Consider the following 21111-nt stretch of genomic DNA (forward strand, 5'->3'; position numbering starts at 1 on the left):
GCCAGGAGATGAGCACCCAGCCATCTACCAATGGGAAGTCCTCCCCTTCGGAACGACGTGCAGCCCCTGCTGTGCGACATTTGCACTACAGAAACATGTAGCAGAGGACCCAGCAGCGGACGAAGAGGTCCGACACAGCATAAAGAACAGCTTCTACGTAGACAACTGTCTACAAAGCCTTTCAACCCAGGAAGAAGCCGAGGCTCTCCTGATTAAACTCTGCGCCTCATTGATCAAAGGCGGCTTTGATCTCAGGCAGTGGGCCAGCAGCGATCCGCAAGTACTGCGCAGCCTCTCCTCCGAGGACAAGGCAGCCAGCAGCGAGACCTGGATGGCTACAATCCCGGGAGAAGCCCAGGAGATGACCCTGGGATTGGTGTGGCGATTCAAAACAGATTCGCTTCACTACAGACACAAGCCCCTGACTACGGAGCAGGGAAGGCCGGCGGCGGCGCCGACCACCAGACGGAGTGTGTACACAACACTCGCCCGACAATATGACCCGCTAGGATGTATTCTACCGTACACCACCAGGGCAAAAATGATTGTACGAGCATTGTGGGACAAGGACCAGGGCTGGGACGACCCCATTCCCGCACACCTTGCATCCACCTGGAGAGAGTGGGAGATGGAGCTCCACTCACTCCCAGGCGTTAATATGCGCCGAAGCTACTTCCCACCCACGGTGAGGCCAGAGACATGTAAAATGGACTTGCACGTCTTCAGTGACGCCTCAGAGGTCGCATACGGATCAGTAGCCTACTTGCGGGCCCAAGACCAAGGGGGAGAGATCTACACAGCATTTGTCCTCGCCCGCTCGAGAGTAGCCCCACGCAAGCAACAATCTATCCCACGTCTAGAGCTCTGCGCAGCCCTAGCCGGAGCGCACCTAGCCACGCTCATCCAACGTGAGCTCACCATACCGGTGTCTAGAACAATCCTGTGGTCAGATTCCACGACGGTACTCGCCTGGATCAAATCGGACTCATGCAAGTACAAAGTCTTCGTGGGAGTCAGAGTCACCGAGATTCAAGACTTAACCGAAGAGTTAACCGGAGAAACAGAGTGGCGCTACGTTGATACAAAACAGAACCCAGCTGACGTCATCACCCGGGGGATGCCCCTGGATGACCTCACCCGTCGCAATGTCTACAGTGACGGCCCCGCATTCCTAAGACTCCCGGAAGGACAGTGGCCCATGCCTATCCCGAGGGCAGCAAGTCCAGAGGAGGTGGAAATTAAGAAGTCTGTGTTCTGTGGATTGAGCACCGTAGCCTCCACCGACCCTAACATAAACGATTGCACGTCCATAGAGAGTGCACAACAAAGAACATTCCTGCGGTACCACCCGGAGTGCAAGTCCCCCGCTGATATGTCAGCGGCTAACTACGAGGAAGCAGAATTGCTTCTACTGCAGCGAGCCCAGAGAGACTCGTTCCCCGATGAATTGGCCTGTCTACAGGGAGGAAAGCCCGTCCCATCCGACAGCAGATTAATTCACCTGGCCCCCGAGAGCGACGCTCACACCCTCATCAGAGTGGGTGGTCGCCTACGCAGAGCCCCCAATCTACCGGATGACATTAAATACCCGATCGTATTGAACAGCCGACACAAGGTCACAGAGCTGATTATAAAGAAATACGATGAGGATGTACATCACGCAGGAGCAGAGAGAGTCCTCACGGAGATTGAGGGAGTACTTAACTCGAAGCCCCTCGGATATGTCTCCAGTGATGTGGCGGATATCGACCCAGTTACCCCCAACACACTCCTGATGGGGCGGCTAGATCCCACATTACCCCAGACAATGTACCGGCCTGAAGAAGCGAACGGCCGACGAATGTGGAGGTACAGCCAAGTATTAGCCGACAAGTTTTGGAACAGTTTCCTACTGCACTACCTACCGTCTCTACAGACCCGCCAGAAGTGGGTAAAGGAGAGAGACAATTTGACAGAAGGAACAGTCGTCATGATTATTGATCAATCACTGCCCAGAGCTATGTGGCCGGCCGGCCGCGTAAGCAAAGTGATCACCGGTGCCGACGGCAAGGTCCGAGCAGCTGAAGTGCTCGTCCAGGGTCGCACTTACACCCGTCCCGTGGCAAGGCTCATAGAACTGCCTCGACTCCCAGACACAATCGATGATGACCATGACCCTACAACCTTATGACTTTGTGAAGTTGACTGACCCCTACAGCAAACCCTTATGTGTAAATAGACAACGCGATTAATCTGTCTCTGTTTAACTGATTAGGTCCGGGACCTATTCAGGGGGTGGCTGTTGTGAAGGGCCAGATTAAACCGAATATATATATTTATTTATATATATATATTTAATTGTATTTGTATATTCTCTAATATTCCCTGATATCCCTTGTATATTCCTTGTACAATATGCATTGAATATCCATTCTAGCCTACTGAACATCCCATAATAGTCTCCATTCTACTATTGGTCGAGACCTTGGTGCCAGGCTGCCATACCCCTCAGACCCAGTTCAAACGTACCGCTCGACATGTACGAACAAGTCCTAGTTCCGCGTAGGAATTTGGCTACCGCACCACTAATGGGACTATTTGTTCATAGTGCGTATATATACTGCGCTACTAAAGTAGGACTTTCTTTTCGGTCCAGTTTCTTACCCTCCAGTAGAGTCACAGACGTAAAGCCTCCCCGCGATGCCACGTGTGGGAGTAAGGCCAAGTTCGCCTACCATCGGTATTGAGACATCGTGTATATTAATATTTGAATAGTCATATTTGGCACTATATCGTCGAGTTGGACGTAGTCTATTAAGCTAATAATAGTCTGTTAATATATAGTGCTTCGTGCGGTGAGAATACTACCGTAGTCAGTACCCCATCGTTTCGGGCAGAGAACTGGCTGCTTACCCAGGGTGGTTGACCCTATGTGAAGCTGCACCCGAGGAGCCCCAGAGCCGACGAGCGAGTGGACCTGTATACCGGATTATTCTACCGACGACAGCCCGCCTTCCCAGGCACGGATTATGCTTTGGATACTTTGATTATTCTATGGATAAAGACCCCCGACACTACCGTGTGTTGGAACCCCCCCCCCTGGAGAGGACACAAGGTGAGGAGACGCTCTGCAAGACGAGGTCTCTCCACATCTCTCCCCCGTGGACCGGAGAGAGCCGGCCCACAAAGAGTCCACCTGCTTTCATCTGTGGTCCAAGGATCGCCGGCGCATTGAACGGCACTACAGTGGGTTCTCCTGGGATACCCTTGGCCGGACGAGGCAGCTGGATTCTACCCCCCCCCCCCCTCCTACTCCTGTCGGCTTACAAGCGACCGGATTAACCCCCTCTAGTGTATCCAGCCTATAATCATTAAAGTATCATTGCTGTTATTCCTTAACTATTCCAGGTCGTATATTTACCACCTGCGCCTTCAGAGATTGGACATTATCTATTGATATACCGACGAATACTCCTTGCCATAAAAGTGCATACTATTTCAATTCATAAATGTAATTAAGTGATTAAGTGTTTAGTCTACACACCATCGCTGTGTAGGCAATAAAGACTTGTTTCTAATTCGTACATTTGTGTTGGATCCGTTTCATCTACGTGAGAGTGTTCATGATAATATATTTATGCCGTGTACTGGGTGGCCGAATATTAAGTACAAAGGTAGTGGTAGTAAGTATCATATCTAGTAATACAGTCAGGGAATTGTACCCCTCAGTTACACCGTGTATGAAAGGTGCTATATAAATGAAGATTATTAATTTATTATTATTATTATTATTATAGAGCCCTGGTGGAGAGCTTTGTGGGGTGGAGCAACCACCTCCAACTCAACACCAGTAAAACCAAGGAGCTGGTGGTGGACTTCCGGAGGGGCAAGTAGAGGCCCCCCCCTCGATTCCCATCACCATCCGAGGGGATGAGGTGGTGGAGACACATAAGTTCCTTGGGGTACACCTGAACAATAAACTGGACTGGTCGGACAACACAGAGGCCATCTACAGGAAGGGACAGAGCAGGCTGTTCTTCCTGAGGAGACTCGGTCCTTCAACGTTTGCAATAGACTGCTGCAGTCCTTCTACCAGTCTGTAGTGGCCAGCGTCCTCTTCTATGCTGTGGCATGCTGATGGGGCTACATCAACTCGAGGGACACCAACAAACTGAACAAGCTGGTGAGGAAGGCTAGCTCCGTGGTGGGAGTCGAGCTGGTCAGACTAGAGGTGGTGGTAGAGAGGGGGATGAGAAGGAAGCTGACTGCTATCCTGGAGAATCCCTCCCACCTCCTCTACGATGAGATAGTCAAGATGAGAAGCACGTTTAGTCACAGACTCATACCCCCCGGACACTCAACTAACCACCTCGGCCAGGCCTTAATACCAGCGGCCATCAGGCTCCACAACAGTGGGCAGGGACTGCTGCCAGACATCCAACTACTAGGATCCTAGTAGCTAACTCCCACTTAAAAGTATATAAGAATATATACTTACCTTATGCATACCGCACCTTATGTGTATACTGTATACTTCATCAGAGCATTTTTAGCATTTAGCATTTTAGCATTTAGCATTTTTAGATTATATATTTAGATTAGATTTCGATTATTAGATTATATATTGTAACTATATTTATTGTAGGGCAAATATAACAGAGGGCATACATACCCTCATCTTGCACCTTGTTGCCCATATGCGCATGTCCAGAGTTAATTATATTGTTATATTGTTTACACTGCCTTTTTATTCTATTTTTATTTTTACTTCTCCACTGTACTATAATTCTATGACCTGTACCATGTCTTCTACTACCTGTACCTCCCCTCCCCCATGCTGCCTGCTATGATACCTGAATTTCCCCAAGGGGATCAATAAAGGAATAACTTATCTTATCTTATTTTACTATGATGTATCTTTGTATGGGAGTACAGACACAAAGCAGTGACCTAGACGAGGGGGCTTTGGACTGGGAGGTCTTCAGTTCGAATCCTTGGGCCAACTGGGACATGTGGGCAGGGGAAGTAATTGAATAATGCTCTCATCTCCCTCAACACTACCTGTCGACCTGCCCTTGGGCAAGACACTTAAACCCAAACTGATCTAGTCTGGAATGATGGTGGGAGATGTGGCACACAGGCTGAGGATTAGTTGGGTAACGACATCTTGTCCCTCAACAACTGCTGTAGACCTGCCCTGTGGAGCAAGGCACTTAAACCCCCCTACTGCCCCTGTGGAGCTGCTCGACGTCAGACTGTGGTCGTACTGGTGTCAGTCTGTGGTCGTACTGGTGTCAGACTGTGGTTGTACTGGAGTCAGACTGTGGTTGTACTGGGCAGCTCCCGGGTGTGAATGTGTGGAACTGTCAGAGTGTGAAGCAGTGCTTTGCTGAAGAACAAAATATAAATTGAACACACACAGACTCACCGGTAAACACCACTGTTGCACATCACAATATGTGTGGCCGCCAAGCGCGCGCACAGCTCAGACACACATACAGTAGACTCACCGGTAGGATTGGGTGCCGTTCAAGTTTGAATCGATACCGGTACCCAACGGTACCTTTTTTCTGTACTTTAGTCTAAAAAATTTGTATCTACCTACCTCAGTTGTAAACAATTTGTCCAAACTTCTAATTGTTTATTATCATCATAATTTATTTACAACAATTTGTTAATTGCATCTAACGCCACTGTTGCACATCACGATGTGTGTGGCTCCCCAAGCGCGCACACAGCTCCGACACACAGACTCACCGGTGAACGCCACTGTTGCACATCACGATGTGTGTGGCCCCCAGGCGCGAGCACAGCTCCGAGGCCACAGGGAGAAGGCCCACACCGGAGGCCCCGCATGCCGTGTACTGGCAGGCAGCCGTACGCCGGCAGCTGATGAAGCTCTCCATCAGACGGTACAGTTCCTCCAGAGCGTTCAGGGGACGCATCAACTAGAGAGAGAGAGAGAGAGAGAGAGAGAGAGAATTACAATTACAGTTTTAAAGTAGGGCTGCTCCCTCTTAGCCCTTTCACTACCACACTACAGAAGGTTAACCCTTTCACTACCACACTACAGAAGGTTAAGCCTTTCACTACCACACTACAGAAGGTTAACCCTTTCACTACCACACTACATAACCGTCTGTAGTGTGGTAGTGAAAGGGTTAACCTTCTGTAGTGTGGTAGTGAACGGGTTAACCATATGTCGTGTGGCAGTGAAAGGGTTATCTTTCTGTAGTGTCACGTGCAAGGGTTAACCCGTTGGCAGCGTGGTAGTGAAAGGGTTAAATGATGAGTCGTTTTATATGCTTTTTTCCATGAATGACTTATTATTTCCTGAACGAGTATAAGCACATCCCTGGTAAGCACTCGGTTTAACCCTTTCACTATCACACTACATAAGATTAACCTTTCACTACCACACTACAGTCTGTCAAACCGTCTGTAGTGTGGTAGTGAAAAGGTTAACCGTCTGTAGTGTGGTAGTGAAAGGGTTAACCGTACATAGTGTGGTTGTGAAAGGGTTAACCATTTGCCATGTGGCAGTGAAAGGGTTAAACTTCTGTATTGTTGCAGTGAATGGGTTAACCCTTTGGTAGTGTGCTAGTGAACGGGTTAAAGAGGTTCTTCTCTTGTGGGGGAAACACAGTTTTGTCAACATACAGAGAAAGGGGATGAGAGTCTGCTTGCTGCCCTGTGTTACAGGATGTAGCGGTTGTGTAGCACCACGTGAGCCAGTGTTTACCTTGTCTATGAGGGCCGCTTTGGGTGCAGAACTGGGGGACATGTTGGACTGGTCCAGGTAGAAGGCTCTGGGGGAACACAACACATACAGGATATAGATTCAGATGTATTGACAGCTAAACACGCCTGCACTAAGTAGTATCAGATTGATGCGAGTTTCATGAATATATGTCATTTTTAAGGAAATAAAACAAGATAATAAAAAGAATGCCCATGTTTTACCTGGGTGGTTATTGGCATTAGATGATTGATTTCTACCACTGAATCACTGTGTCTGGAGAGGTATTTATGAAGCGTTGCAACTAATCTAACGGATCCTCGTCAAACTACAGCACAGAGTGGCACCTACAGCAGTTAGTAGGAGTTCTACTGACAGTACCCCACATTAGAATACAGGGGGCGCTCTCTCCCCTCTCCTCCACCACCATTAGGCCGCCGTTTCATTACACACACGCACACGCACACATGCACACGAGCACACACACACACACACACACACACACACACACACACACACACACACACACACACACACACACACACACACACACACACACACACACACACACACACACACACACACACACACACACACACACACACACACACACACACACACACACACACACACACACGACCATCGGTCATCAGAGTCACTCAGAAGTCCAGCTCAGCAGAAACACAGACTAAAGAATCTACTTTCCTGGGCATCAATCCAAAATGCCATTCCCATTCATTCATTCATGAACTGTACTTTTGACACAATTCCATTTTCTGCCACTGGGAGCAGCACCGGCCCAGGCAGAGTTAGCTCAACAGTCTGTGACTCACTATCAAATATCCCTATTCTTGCACCGGGGCTAAAAATAGGCACTACACTTGACTAGGTTAAACTGCATGCAATACAGCGGCATACTCCAATACCTAATGCCAGAAGCAATAATATACTACACCCACTCATTCACATAGTGTTTATAAAATCACCATCATGTCTATTATTAGATAAGAGGCCCATCCCACATGGGATGACACCGAAACAATAGACAGTATGTCAACCTCCTGTAGCATTACTACTGTAAACAATAAACTAATTTCAGTACAATCACAATAAAACACATTATAATACATTCTGGGTATTGTAACCTGCATATCTGAGAAACAATATGAGGCTGTGAGGAAAGAAAATTATTTACAAGAATCTGAAAGGTACGGTTTGTGTATCTAGCATCTAGTCTGTAGCATCGTATTACTCCAGATCGGTCTTGGTCTCGAGGCCATGTTTTGAAGTGCTTTGTGTCATCTGGGAAATTGACTGTATTTTACTCTGTATCGTGGGGAAAAAAGGGGACTCGGAATTGTATCTCAAGACCGGTTGAGACCACCACTGCAGTGACACATCATCACTTTTCAAGGTACATTCATGGCATTAATGGAGCTTGTAGAGGAAATAACGGACGGTTGAGAGAGAAAGAAATATGTATTAGGAATATTCATTGACCTAAAAAAAGCTTTTGATACAATAGATCATGAGATTTTACTGAAAAAGATGGACAGGTTTGGTGTCAGAGGGGTTGCTCTAGACTGGCTGAAAAGCTATATTAGTAACAGGCAGCAATTTGTTCTGATGGGTCAGCACAAGTCACAATGCTTAAACATTACCTGTGGTGTTCCACAGGGGTCAGTAGTGGGACCCAAATTGTTCATTTTATACATAAATTATATATGTAAAGTATCTGACATACTGAAACTTGTTGTCTTTGCGGATGACACAAACATTTTATGTTCGGGGGATGACCTTCAGCAGCTTTTAGAAGTGGCAAACAAATAAATGTACAAATTAAAAGGTTGGTTCGACACAAATAAGTTATCACTCAATTTGAAAAAAATCAACTTCATGATATTTGGAAATTGTAAAATAAACACTGATCCTCAACTGAAAATTGATCATGTAAAAATTGAGAGAGTATATACAAACAAGTTTCTAGGGGTCTTAATAGACCACAAACTCTGCTGGAAACCCCATATAAAATATTTGTGTTCAAAGTTAGCGAGATGTATTGGTATACTGTGCAAGACTAGATATATCCTGAATAAGAAAACTCTATATACATTATATTGCACATTCATTGTACCATATCTATCATATTGTGTTGAAACCTGGGGAAATACTTATAAAAGCAACTTACAAAAGATATGCACACTGCAAAAAAGAGCCATACGGATAGATAGTACATCATGGTAGATATTTAGATCACACAAATAGTCTGTTTGTAAGGAGTCAAACATTAAAATTCATGGATTTAATCAAATTCAAATCTGCACAAATTATGTTTCTGGCAATAAAAAACAAATTACCAAGCAACATTCAAAAAAATTTCATGGCTAGAGAGAGTGTTTACAATTTTAGAGGGACATTAGCTTTAAAGCACCGTCTGTAGTGTCTTAGTGTGGTAGTGAAAGGGTTAACTGTCTGTGGCGTGGTAGTGAAATGGTTAACATTATGTAGTGTGGTTGTGAAAGGGTTAACCATTTGTCGTGTGGCAGTGAAATGGTTAGCCTTCTGTATTTGTGGGGCGGCGTGGCTCAGGGGTAGAGCGGGTCGTCCAATGATCGAAGGGTTGGTGGTTCGAATCCCGCTCAAGCCCATGTCCATCCCACTGCCGTTGTGTCCTTGGGCAAGACACTTAACCTACTTGCCTCGTATGAATGTGTATGCATCTGAATGAATGTTGGTGGTGGTCTGAGGGGCCGTAGGCGATGATTATTCGCCACGCTTCCGTGAGTCTGCCTCAGGGCAGCTCTGGCTGCAATTGTAGCTTACCACCACCGGTATGACTGTGTATGAACGAATAATGGACTCTGTAAGCGCTCTGGGGTCACTGGGGTGTCATGAAGAGCGCTATATAAATCCAATCCATTATTATTATTATTATTATTGTTGCAGTGAAAGGGTTAACCCTTTGGTAGTGTGGTAGTGAAAGGGTTAACCATATGTATGCAAATTACAACAGAACAGCTGTTTCAATTGCAAATCACCATGTGACACCAACACGATGTGTTAGGAACCGGAGACTATAATCATCATACGGGTGATTAATACATACTGTATCATTTACCCATCAGTGGCTGATGTGAGAGTTTAGGACTTTAGCAGCAGTAAAGTGACACTTCTCTTTCACTCTGCTCTCTGTATTGAGCCTTTTGTAATCCATTTGTATTTGACAAAAATTCCTAAACAATGCTTTCTTTCTCTTGTAATTTTGACATGAGAGACGTGATGTAAATGTTGAGTCACCGCCATGATGGTAGATCAATACAATTTGCAGTCGTGACCTTGAATTGGACTCGCATTGGTCCGGTCTTGGTCTCAACTCAGACTTGATGCTCTCTGGTCTTGGTCTGGTCTTGGTCTCAACTCAGACTTGATGCTCTCTGGTCTTGGTCTGGTCTTGGTCTCAACTCAGACTTGATGCTCTCTGGTCTTGGTCTGGTCTTGGTCTCAGCTCAGACTCGATGCTCTCTGATCTTGGTCTGGTCTTGGTCTCAGCTCAGACTCGATGCTCTCTGGTCTTGGTCTGGTCTTGGTCTCAACTCAGACTTGATGCTCTCTGGTCTTGGTCTGGTCTTGGTCTCAGCTCAGACTCGATGCTCTCTGATCTTGGTCTGGTCTTGGTCTCAGCTCAGACTCGATGCTCTCTGGTCTTGGTCTGGTCTTGGTCTCAACTCAGACTCGATGCTCTCTGGTCTTGGTCCGGTCTTGGTCTCAACTCAGACTCGATGCTCTCTGGTCTTGGTCTGGTCTTGGTTTGCGAGGTCTCGACTACACAGCACTACCGGTCTGTCAGTGAGTGATCACACATCCAGGCGAGGGAGGCATTCGTTATGAGTGTGGCATGTTTGCCAGACACAACAGTAAATGCAATTAATTAATCTGAGAGGGCATTAAAGCCATTTATGATTCAATTTATGACTTCATAATGATTATAAATCAGGAATCAATTGAGTTGAAATGAAGGAGGTGATCAAGAAGAACATAAACATTCCCTCTCTCCCTCTCCCACGCTGTAAGTACTCTTGCACCCTCACAATAAGCATGTCCTCAGACCCACTGGGACCAAGTCCTTTGTATCCATATATCCCAAGGTCCTAGATATCCCACAGTGCACTAAGAACCCATTTAGGGTAATGGACATCAGTGGGCCTGCAATAAGCAGTATAGAGTTCACATTTCAACATTAAACACAAAAAAACACATTTCAACATGAATCACAATAAACACATTTCAACATTAAACATTATATAGTATTTGACTTCCTGGCCACTGGGCTATTATAAGAGGTACATGTACAGTCAGGGGTGCGTTGGTCATGGGACGGGGTTGCACGCAGAGCAACCGGCTCTGTGAGCAGAAGCACGCGCACGCACATGCACGGATGTGCACGCAGGAATGCGCTGCACTCGACTGATGTGCCAACTCGCCAAGTACCCACCTGGCTACTTTGCATAACAATAGCTCAGGTCGTCAGGTGTGTTCAAATACGTCCTCAGATACATTCACACAAAACTTGTGAATGAAATGTGTTACATTCCATTCCTAGAGGCAATTAGGCATTGTCTTTAGTCTGTGCGCACGCGAGGGAACATGTATGCGCATGTGCGGGAGTGAGCGTGCACGTGGCGTCATTAAAACACAGTGCAACCAGGTATGAAATCACCAACACACCACTGTGTGTACACTACAGTATATAGTATTTGACTTCCTGGGCACAGTATTCTCCACACTAAACAGTTTCCCACTGATAATTTCCGGGGCCTCATACATAAAACAGGTCGTAACAGAAAGTACAAACAGAAAGTACAAATGTACTTTCAACCAAAATCCAAGAGGAAGTCTTGACTTATTAATAAATCATCTTAAATTTCACTGTGATTCAGTAACAGTTTTAAAACTGTTAAAATTTCTGTCGTTACTCAAAGTATGAATTTGAAAGGATCACGTGAAGTAAATCTAGGATAAAGTGAAAGAACATTTTGATTGAGTGTGTTGTGAGTCTATGATTATGAGAAGAGTTATAATGTAGCTGAATAATGTATGAGCGCTGAAACAGGGGAAAGGATCGTGTGGGGTGCACTGTGTGTTCCAAACACTAAATATTTGATTTCCTCATTATGGTTTATGGCTGCAATATTGAGTGTGAGCTGCATACAGTATCTGTGTGTGTGTGTGTGTGTGTGTGTGTGTGTGTGTGTGTGTGTGTGTGTGTGTGTGTGTGTGTGTGTGTGTGTGTGTGTGTGTGTGTGTGTGTGTGTGCTTGATAAAAAAAATGTAATCCTTGAAAATCAATTGAGGATAGGCACTCATTTACAATGATATAGAGAGGAAAGAGTCCTGTGGTAAAACAAACTACTGCAATCGATGAAACCAACGTCTGACTCCTTCAAGACAAAATGTTAAAGGACTATAAGAAGAGGATGGGTCAGGGCGGCTGGGTGGCGCAGCGGACATTGCACTCGTCACCAACGCAAGAGACACCGGGTTCGACTCTGGCTGTCGACGTTGCCTCCGGCTTGGGCCAGTCGTCATACTAACTCAATTGGCAGAGTTAGCGGGTGGAGGTCGATGGGTGGTAATCTGGACGTTGTGGACAGCGACTCCTACAGGTTGGTTGGGGGACGCCTGCACAGCAGAGACCGGAAATGGCGGGGGGTAGTGTGAGCTTCCCACACGTTACACCTTGCCAATGAGAGTCCGCGCTGGCAGGTGAAAAGATGTGACAGGCTGCCTCCTCGTGTATCGGAGGGGACACGTGATGCAAGGCTTCTATCCTCCCTACAACCGGCCAGTGGGGGGCATATGCGAGCAACGTTCAAGACAGGGGAGGGGAGAATTGGCACACCGGGTAATTGGGATGGGAGAAAAATAGAAAAAATTGAAGAAAAAGTGGATAATGGGTCAAGAGGATGGGTTATGGCCCCGACGTTCTCGCAGGAGTCACTCAGCACTGAGATACAATGTCTTACTATTGGTCTCCCAGTGGTGAAGGGGAAGACATTTTCTAATGTTTATATGACAACACTGCAGGATTATTTGATATGAGATATATAATTTACAGTAAATTTAACAGGAATTTAACAGTTGACAAATCAAGTGCCAAGGTTCCCAACAACTAAAAAAAATCACACCTAGGATTTGCCCACCCAGATGGTACCAAATTGTCATGTCATCCCAAAATACATTAGTTTGAGTAGACCTGTCCATGGTGCTGAATCTTTCGGGCGAAGTTAGGCAGTGTGCCAGTGAAAATCATTTCAGATTTAGGAATATTTTTAGAGTGAGAAATTAAGTTGTATTTAATGTTTAGTTAAGATAATAGAACTCGCATTCTCATATAGTACTCCAGAATGAACTTTTCATTGACCATGTTTCCAGCGTCTACAAAACGTTATAAATTAAAAGTTTATTCTGGAGGATATGAGTGTGCAGGTTCTATTATCTTTATTGTGATTATTACCTAACCCAACGGATCGACGGAGACGCTGGCCATTAATGCACTTAGTTACGAGCAATTATCCGAAGACGTAAATAGCGTCACTTTAACTGCACGTGGCAATTAGCGCTGATCTTTGTGAATTGGAGTGTTTATGCAATGAGGCTCATTTGCATAGAAAGGGGCATTTGTTTTTCTTCATATTACCTCATTTAAATACCCACAAATAGCACAGATGCACAGAGACGCAATGATGATGGCAACGCAGTTAGCATGGTATATCACCCTTTGTGCATAGCAAGGTTAGTTTTGGGGCTATTTGCACATGCATTGCTTCAGATATCCAAGTCTCTGAGCGGATCTTGGCCTGTCTGTTCGACATCTCCGGCCTTGATGACGACCAACCACCTCAAACTGAACCTACTGTAAGCTAAACAAAGTCACTTCACCCGCCGGCCTAATTATCCCCGCTGACAAACCTTTTGATTACACTAGAGAATGTAGCCATGGCTTCATCCCAGACCTTCAAGAATCTAGGTATAGTCCTTGACGACCGGCTGAACTTCTCTGCTCACATCGCCGCAACAACCAGAACCTTCAGATTTCTCCTGAGCAACGTCAGAAGGATCTGCCCCTTCCTGACAAAAGAAGCCATTCAACTCCTCCTGCAATCAACAGTCATGTCTCACCTCCATTACTGCAATGCAATGCTTGCTGGTCTACCGACCACCGCCACCAAGCCCCTTCAACTCATACAGAACGCAGCAGTCTGATCTCCAACCTACCTAAGTCAACCCATGTTACCTCACTTCTTAGAGAGCTGCGCTGGCTTCCCATTGCCGCACGAATCCGCTTCAAGGTCCTTGACCTGGCAGCGTGAATGCTTTACCCAACGCAGTTGTGTTTCCGCGTCTCTGATTGGCCAGGTCATTTCTGGTCATGTGACATGTACGCCCAATCGTGGGACGGCAAGTGTCTAAGCACTTTGAACTGCAACCTCTGTATGAAAAGTGCTATACAAATAAAGTTATTATTATTATTATTATTATTACACTGGTTAAGCTCAGGCACTCTTTCGAAGTTGGTTAAGGTTAGAGTTTGTCTTAGAGCATGGCGATAGAACGCCAGGTAGTTTGCAGGCTATTAGACCCGGAAATAGGCGCAGAACTTGCTGTCCCACGATTGGCACACATGTCACATGACCTGGCCAATCAGAGCGCAAAACTCGCATGCGGAAACACAACTGTGTTGGGTAAAGCATACACGCAACCTGGCATACCGTGCAGCAAAGGGAACGGCACCCGCCTCCCTCTGGCCAATGGTCTCTAACTACACACCCTCAGGTCCCGCCTCCCTCTGGCCAATGGTCTCTAACTACACACCCTCTGGTCCCGCCTCCCTCTGGCCAATGGTCTCTAACTACACACCCTCAGGCCCCGCCTCCCTCTGGCCAATGGTCTCTAACTACACACCATCAGGCCCCGCCTCCCTCTGGCCAATGGTCTCTAACTACACACCCTCAGGTCCCGCCTCCCTCTGGCCAATGGTCTCTAACTACACACCCTCAGGTCCCGCCTCCCTCTGGCCAATGGTCTCTAACTACACACCCTCAGGTCCCGCCTCCCTCTGGCCAATGGTCTCTAATAACTACACACCCTCAGGCCCTCGCTCCACAATGGTCTCTAACTACACACCCTCAGGCCCTGGCTCCACAATGGTCTCTAACTACACACCCTCAGGCCCTGGCTCCACAATGGTCTCTAACTACACACCCTCAGGCCCTGGCTCCACAATGGTCTCTAACTACACACCCTCAGGCCCCGCCTCCCTCTGGCCAATGGTCTCTAACTACACACCCTCAGGCCCTCGCTCCACAATGGTGGAATAACTTCCCACCACAGGACAGCCGAAACCTTACCAATGTTTGGCAGTCGATCAAAAACACGTCACAAGATGTCAACACAATCAAGAAATATCTGAAATGGGAAAAAAAGTATAATACTAAAAAAAAACCTTCTTACCGTCTTTTACTATCATGCACTTTGGTACTACTAAATAATTGTCCTTGCCTATATTACTACTGTACCTACTATGCTAATATGTCTTTACTACTATGCACTCACGACTGTAGCACCCAAGTTAAACACTGTTTGACGAACATTGTTACTTAGCTGAAAGAGTTGTACCATTCCTGCTGACCTGTTGCACAGAACTTGTGAGTCGCTTTGGATAAAAGCGTCAAAGTTAAATGACTAAATGTAAAATTAAAATGAAAACAAATGCAAATATATTGTAGTCTGCCCCATTGCTCTGAACAAAGTCCTGAGAAACCTGTCTATAGTTACCTCTGAGAGGTACTGAGATACATCCACACTGTATTGTTACTGTCAGGAGATCGGCCATTGTGTGCCTCCCCCTGTCCACAGCTTCCAAGTCAGTGCTATTCCATTATATCGTCGCCCACCCATGGAATGATCCTTTAGCCTTGTGGCGTGCTCCACTAAACACAACGAGCAGAGTTTACTACGGGTTCAGGCTGAGCTAACAGCCCATGTAATTGGTTCAAGACGGCCTTATCATTCATAAGATGCTCAAGATAGAATTACACAGTGCCTCAGCACGAAAAAGCTAACCACTTAAATTCATCCTATAAACGGTTGGCAAGCTTGTAAACTGGCATGGGGTCTACTGTAAAGTTAGCTGAATAATGTAGGAGCAGAGATACAGTGAATCATCGATTATTTTACCTAGTTTCATAGATAGATACATGTGTTCTAGGTAAATATCTAGGTAAAACCATCTATAAACTACGTAAAACAATCTATGAAAATAGGTAAAACGATTTATGAAAATAGGTAAAACAATCTATGAAACTAGGTAAAACAATCTATGAAACTAGGTAAAATAATCTATGAAACTAGGTAAAACAATCTATGAAACTAGGTAAAATAATCGATGAAACTAGGTAAAACAATCAATGCAAACTAGATTAAACAATCTATGAAACTAGGTAAAACAATCTATGAAAGTAAAACAATCTATGAAACTAGGTAAAACAATCGATGAAACATCGTTTTCAACATCTCCTTCAAAACATTGTTCTTTTCACAGGACAGAGCAGAGCGGGGAGGGACAGGCCTGGGATTCATCGGAGTTGGAAAATGTCACACTGTGAATTGCAATGAAAAACAAATGCATGAAAACTGATATTTCAGTTGCCCTGAAAATACTTGTAGCTGAATCTCTCAACTCCAGGCAGCTACGGAGATACCGTACCTATCCACTTCGACCGTGTGTTGCACGAACCCGCACGCCAACTTGTCTTGTTTTTATTTCACCCGCTCCATGGCCCCTTATCGTCAAGGTTTATAGGCTATCAAAGAGGAGTCACCTTCAGTAAGAAGAAGCACGCGGCCACTCCATCTGAACCCCGTGGACACCGCTGGCAGTTCTCCGCGTGGTGAGAAACCACCCCCGGCTCGTCCTTGAAGACGCGTTTAGCGGGAGCCAAGGCCGTATTACCCACTGATTACTGGACAGGAAGAGTGACTCCCTCGGAGGTCTTTAATGACTAAATAATAAGAGTTTGACTTGGACCGATGTGCCCTCCTTCCCACGAGGCCTGTGTTACGTTATATGGGTTTTATCAATGCGGTTTTGGAAGCAGGTACTTTTAGAAAGTCATACTCTGGCAGACACAAGGGTTGGGTGAGCCCACACACACACACACAGTGGAGTGATATATCACTCGGCAGCTAACAACGTTATGAACGTAGATATTATATATAGGGCCCGCACGTTTCCTTTCCCACCGACAGCGCTCAGGTTCTTTACCCACAATCCCCTGCTCAGTTCTCACACAGCGTCTGAACTCCAGCTGCACCCTATTTCTTTTAGAGGCTATCAAGACCAGGCTGTCAGAACGGAGGAGAGGAGAGAGAGAGAGAGAGAGAGAGAGAGAGAGAGAGAGAGAGAGAGAGAGAGAGAGAGAGGGGGGGGGGGGGAGAGAGAGCGAGATGAGAGAGTGAGAGAGAGAGAGAGAGAGAGAGAGAGAGAGAGAGAGAGAGAGAGAGAGAGAGAGAGAGAGAGAGAGAGGGGGGGGGTGAGAGAGAGCGAGATGAGAGAGTGAGAGAGAGAGAGAGAGAGAGGGGGGGGGAGATAGAGAGAGAGACATAGATAGAGAGAAAGAGAGAGAGCGCGATAGCAAGAGAGAGAGGGGGGGGGGAGTGAGAGCGAGAGGGGAGAGGAGAGAGAGGAGATAGAGCGAGAGAGAGGGGGGGGAGATAGAGAGAGATAGACAGAGAGAGATAGAGAGAGAGAGAGGAAAGAGACAGAGATAGAGAAAAAGAGAGACATAGAGAGACACAAAGAGAGAGAGTGAGAGAAAGAGAGGGAGAAAGAGACAGATATAGAGGAAAGAGAGAGAGAGATAGTGAGAGTGAGAGCGTGAGAGAGAGCGAGAGCGAGAGCGAGAGAGAGAGAGAGAGAGAGAGAGAGAGAGAGAGAGAGAGATAGGGTCCCCAGCAGCCTGGCTACGAGCTCACAATAATTTCCCTCCAAACCCACAGGGTCTATATCCACCAACATTAACAGTTGAGACAGTAAAAGCCTCTACGGTTTTGGTTTCTTACGGGTTCCCAGGGGAGAGAGAGAGAGAGAGAGAGAGAGAGAGAGAGAAGAGAGAGAGAGAGAGAGAGAGAGAGAGAGAGAGAGAGAGAGAGCGAGAGCGAGAGCGAGAGCGAGGAGCCGAGAGCGAGAGCGAGAGAGAGAGAGAGAGAGAGAGAGAGAGAGAGAGAGAGAGAAGGGCTCTAATCAACAACAGCACCGTTTAGGCTCTGCACGCACTAGGTGTAACAAAAAGAACATTTAGCGTAGCCATGTGTTCACTGTAATCAAGTGGTTCTCAGGCTATTATACGAGACGCTTATTATACAGGGATAACAATCCCGGGGGAACGTAAGAGTAATTCTGGGTGTACATGTCATACGGTATGAGAGACATGCATTCCACTTTGATTGGGAAAAGTATTTAGTCTAGTGTTCAAGCTCAGTCAATCAACGAGAGAAATAATACACATCTCGTGATTACTTTTGGATCACTAACTGGACCTTACAAAAACTAAAAAATACATATTATGTATAATTTCAACAATTTTATACGACTTCTTTGAATCTGTGGAACATGTTTGTTTCTTTACAATTTCAGCCAGCTGAGAACCAACGTCTGTAGCTTTATTTGATACCGTTACAAGCATAACAGGCTTGGTCCTACAACCCCCTTTCTGTAATAACTAATGGGGTACCCCCCCCCCCCCCCCATGTCGTACACGAGGGCCCTAATGGAGGATCTGGCCGAGGGCCAAGGATGCCCCGGCTCCGCTCTGAGTCTGGCTCATTTTACCGGGCGTACAAGGACACTTAATTCATTCTGTTTCATCTTTTTCACAACAATAGGATACTTCAGGCCCCGTCCGCCGGCTCAGGGGGGGCATTAGTAGTCAGTGCAGCGTCAGTGGAGCGATCCAGGACACAGGTGCTGAGAGACGCAGCGTGGGAACGCTGGCGTGATGTCCTTCACAGAGGCAGGGCCCACAATCTGGTTAACAAATATATTACAGGCTTTAACTTTTGGTTCACAGTAGTGCCTAGAAATATTTAGTTTTTATTAATGATAGACATAAGATAGAATAATTCTAAGAATTACAGTAAATATATCTTACAGGCTCTGCAAACAAATCTCCTTTGACCATTTCACTACCACACTACCAAAGGTTAACCCTTTCACTGCGACAATACAATACCCTTTCACTGTCACACGACAAAGGGTTAACCCTTTCACAACCACACTACAGAAGGTTAACCCTTTCACAACCACACTACAGAAGGTTAACCCTTTCACTACCACACTACAGACGGTTAACCTTCTGTAGTGTGGTAGTGAAAGGTTAACCTTCTGTAGTGTGGTAGTGAAAGGGTTAAGTATAATTTTTACTTTTACCAGAGTACAAGTTTTTCTACTACTATTTTATCAACTTTTTCGTATGGTGTACTTCTTCCACCGTTGGTTCTCAGTAATTAGTAGATTCAATGTTTTTGCTTCATCCAGAGATGTCAGTATATAACCTGCCCGGCGACACGGGACAGCAGTGTTTGTACCATTATCCCCACGTGTGACCCCTGTGTGACCCCCGTGGAGGTGCACGCTGGTCCGAGTAAATCACAGTAAACACTGCAATGATAAATGACTCTTTGCTATTATTAAATCCCCCACAATCCTCTGCAGCGAGCTGTCGAGACTGCCCATTGGCTAACGAGGCCTTGGCGGAGCCGCTCCCATGCCTCGTGGTAATAATTCTGCAGTGTTGCTGACGTGATCCATGCGTGTGGCTCACTGTAGGTCATCCTGATCCAACACGCCTTCTCTTGTAGACTCTACCTACCACTGATTTATGACAAGAGACAATGAGACATAGGGAGGGAGAGACAGAGGGACAGAGAGACAGAGAGACAGAGAGACAGAGGGACAGAGAGACAGAGAGACAGAGGGACAGAGAGACAGAGAGACAGAGAGACAGAGAGACAGAGGGACAGAGAGACAGAGGGACATAGAGACAGAGAGACAGATAGACAGAGAGACAGAGGGACAGAGAGACAGAGAGACAGAGGGACAGAGAGACAGAGAGACAGAGACAGAGGGACAGAGAGACAGAGAGACAGAGGGACAGAGGGACAGAGAGACAGAGACAGAGACAGAGAGACAGAGAGACAGAGACAGAGAGACAGAGAGACAGAGAGACAGAGGGACAGAGGGACAGAGAGACAGGGACAGAGAGACAGAGACAGATACAGAGGGACGTAGAGACAGAGAGACAGAGGGACAGAGAGACAGAGGGACAGAGAGACACAGAGACAGAGGGACAGAGAGACAGAGGGACACAGAGACAGAGAGACAGAGGGACAGAGGGACAGAGGGACAGAGAGACAGAGGGACAGAGAGACAGAGGGACAGAGGGACAGAGAGACAGAGAGACAGAGATACAGAGGGACATAGAGACAGAGAGACAGAGGGACAGAGGGACAGAGAGGCAGAGGGACAGAGAGACAGATAGACAGAGGGACATAGAGACAGAGAGACAGAGAGACAGAGGGACAGAGGGACAGAGAGGCAGAGGGACAGAGAGACAGATAGACAGAGAGACAGAGATACAGAGGGACAATCAGAGAGAGAGACAGAGAGACATAGGGACAGAGAGACAGAGAGACATAGGGACAGAGAGACAGAGAGACAGAGAGACAGAGAGACAGAGAGACATAGGGACAGAGAGACAGAGAGACAGAGAGACAGAGACAGAGTCCCAGAGAGACAGAGTCCCAGAGAGACAGAGAGACAGAGACAGAGAGACAGACCCCCATGTTCACCGTGGAAATACAAACAGGCAGGAGGCTCAAGCTGTTTCCACCATAGTAACCACCTGACCTAGCAAAAAGCTAGCCATCTGTTTAAAATTAAAATTTACCGTAATACCGCTAATAATATACTGTAGTGTACAGAATGCTCTGTTGCTAAATCCGCCTCGATGGGGTCTCGGTGTCGGAGCCCGTTAAAAACCCAGGAGGCCCCGCCCCCCGAGGAAAGCGACACTTGTGATAGGAGGATTTTTGATGAGAGGAAGGCGTGAGAGGAAGGCGTGAGAGGAAGGCATGCTGATTGAAGGGTGATGAAAAGAGAGCTCAGGGAGAGGTCAATTGGTCAAGGTGCCATTAAATCACTGCCACTGAGGATCCAGGAACGGTTTGACAATGGTCCATGGTTTACAATGACCAGGAATAGGATATTAGCCAGAGTCAGGAAACAGCTAAGAGAGATGTCAACATGGTCCCTTGGAGCTCCCTTGGCTATATTC

The 21111-nt window shown here is 46.5% G+C and overlaps 1 protein-coding gene across 1 annotated transcript in view; it reads right to left on the reverse strand.

The window, feature by feature from the left end:
* prex2 (phosphatidylinositol-3,4,5-trisphosphate-dependent Rac exchange factor 2) overlaps positions 1-21111 on the reverse strand; it is a 317978-nt gene that overhangs the window by 57701 nt on the left and 239166 nt on the right. Inside the window, exons 25-26 of the mRNA XM_084325913.1 lie at positions 6722-6788; positions 5737-5927 (exon numbers count right to left, since the gene is read on the reverse strand). Of these exons, the coding sequence (XP_084182039.1) occupies positions 5737-5927; positions 6722-6788 (258 nt within the window). The remainder of the gene's footprint in view (positions 1-5736; positions 5928-6721; positions 6789-21111) is intronic.

This window comes from Notolepis coatsorum (assembly GCF_963971535.1).
Source record: "Notolepis coatsorum genome assembly, chromosome: 12".
NCBI classification, from domain to species: domain Eukaryota; kingdom Metazoa; phylum Chordata; class Actinopteri; order Aulopiformes; family Paralepididae; genus Notolepis; species Notolepis coatsorum.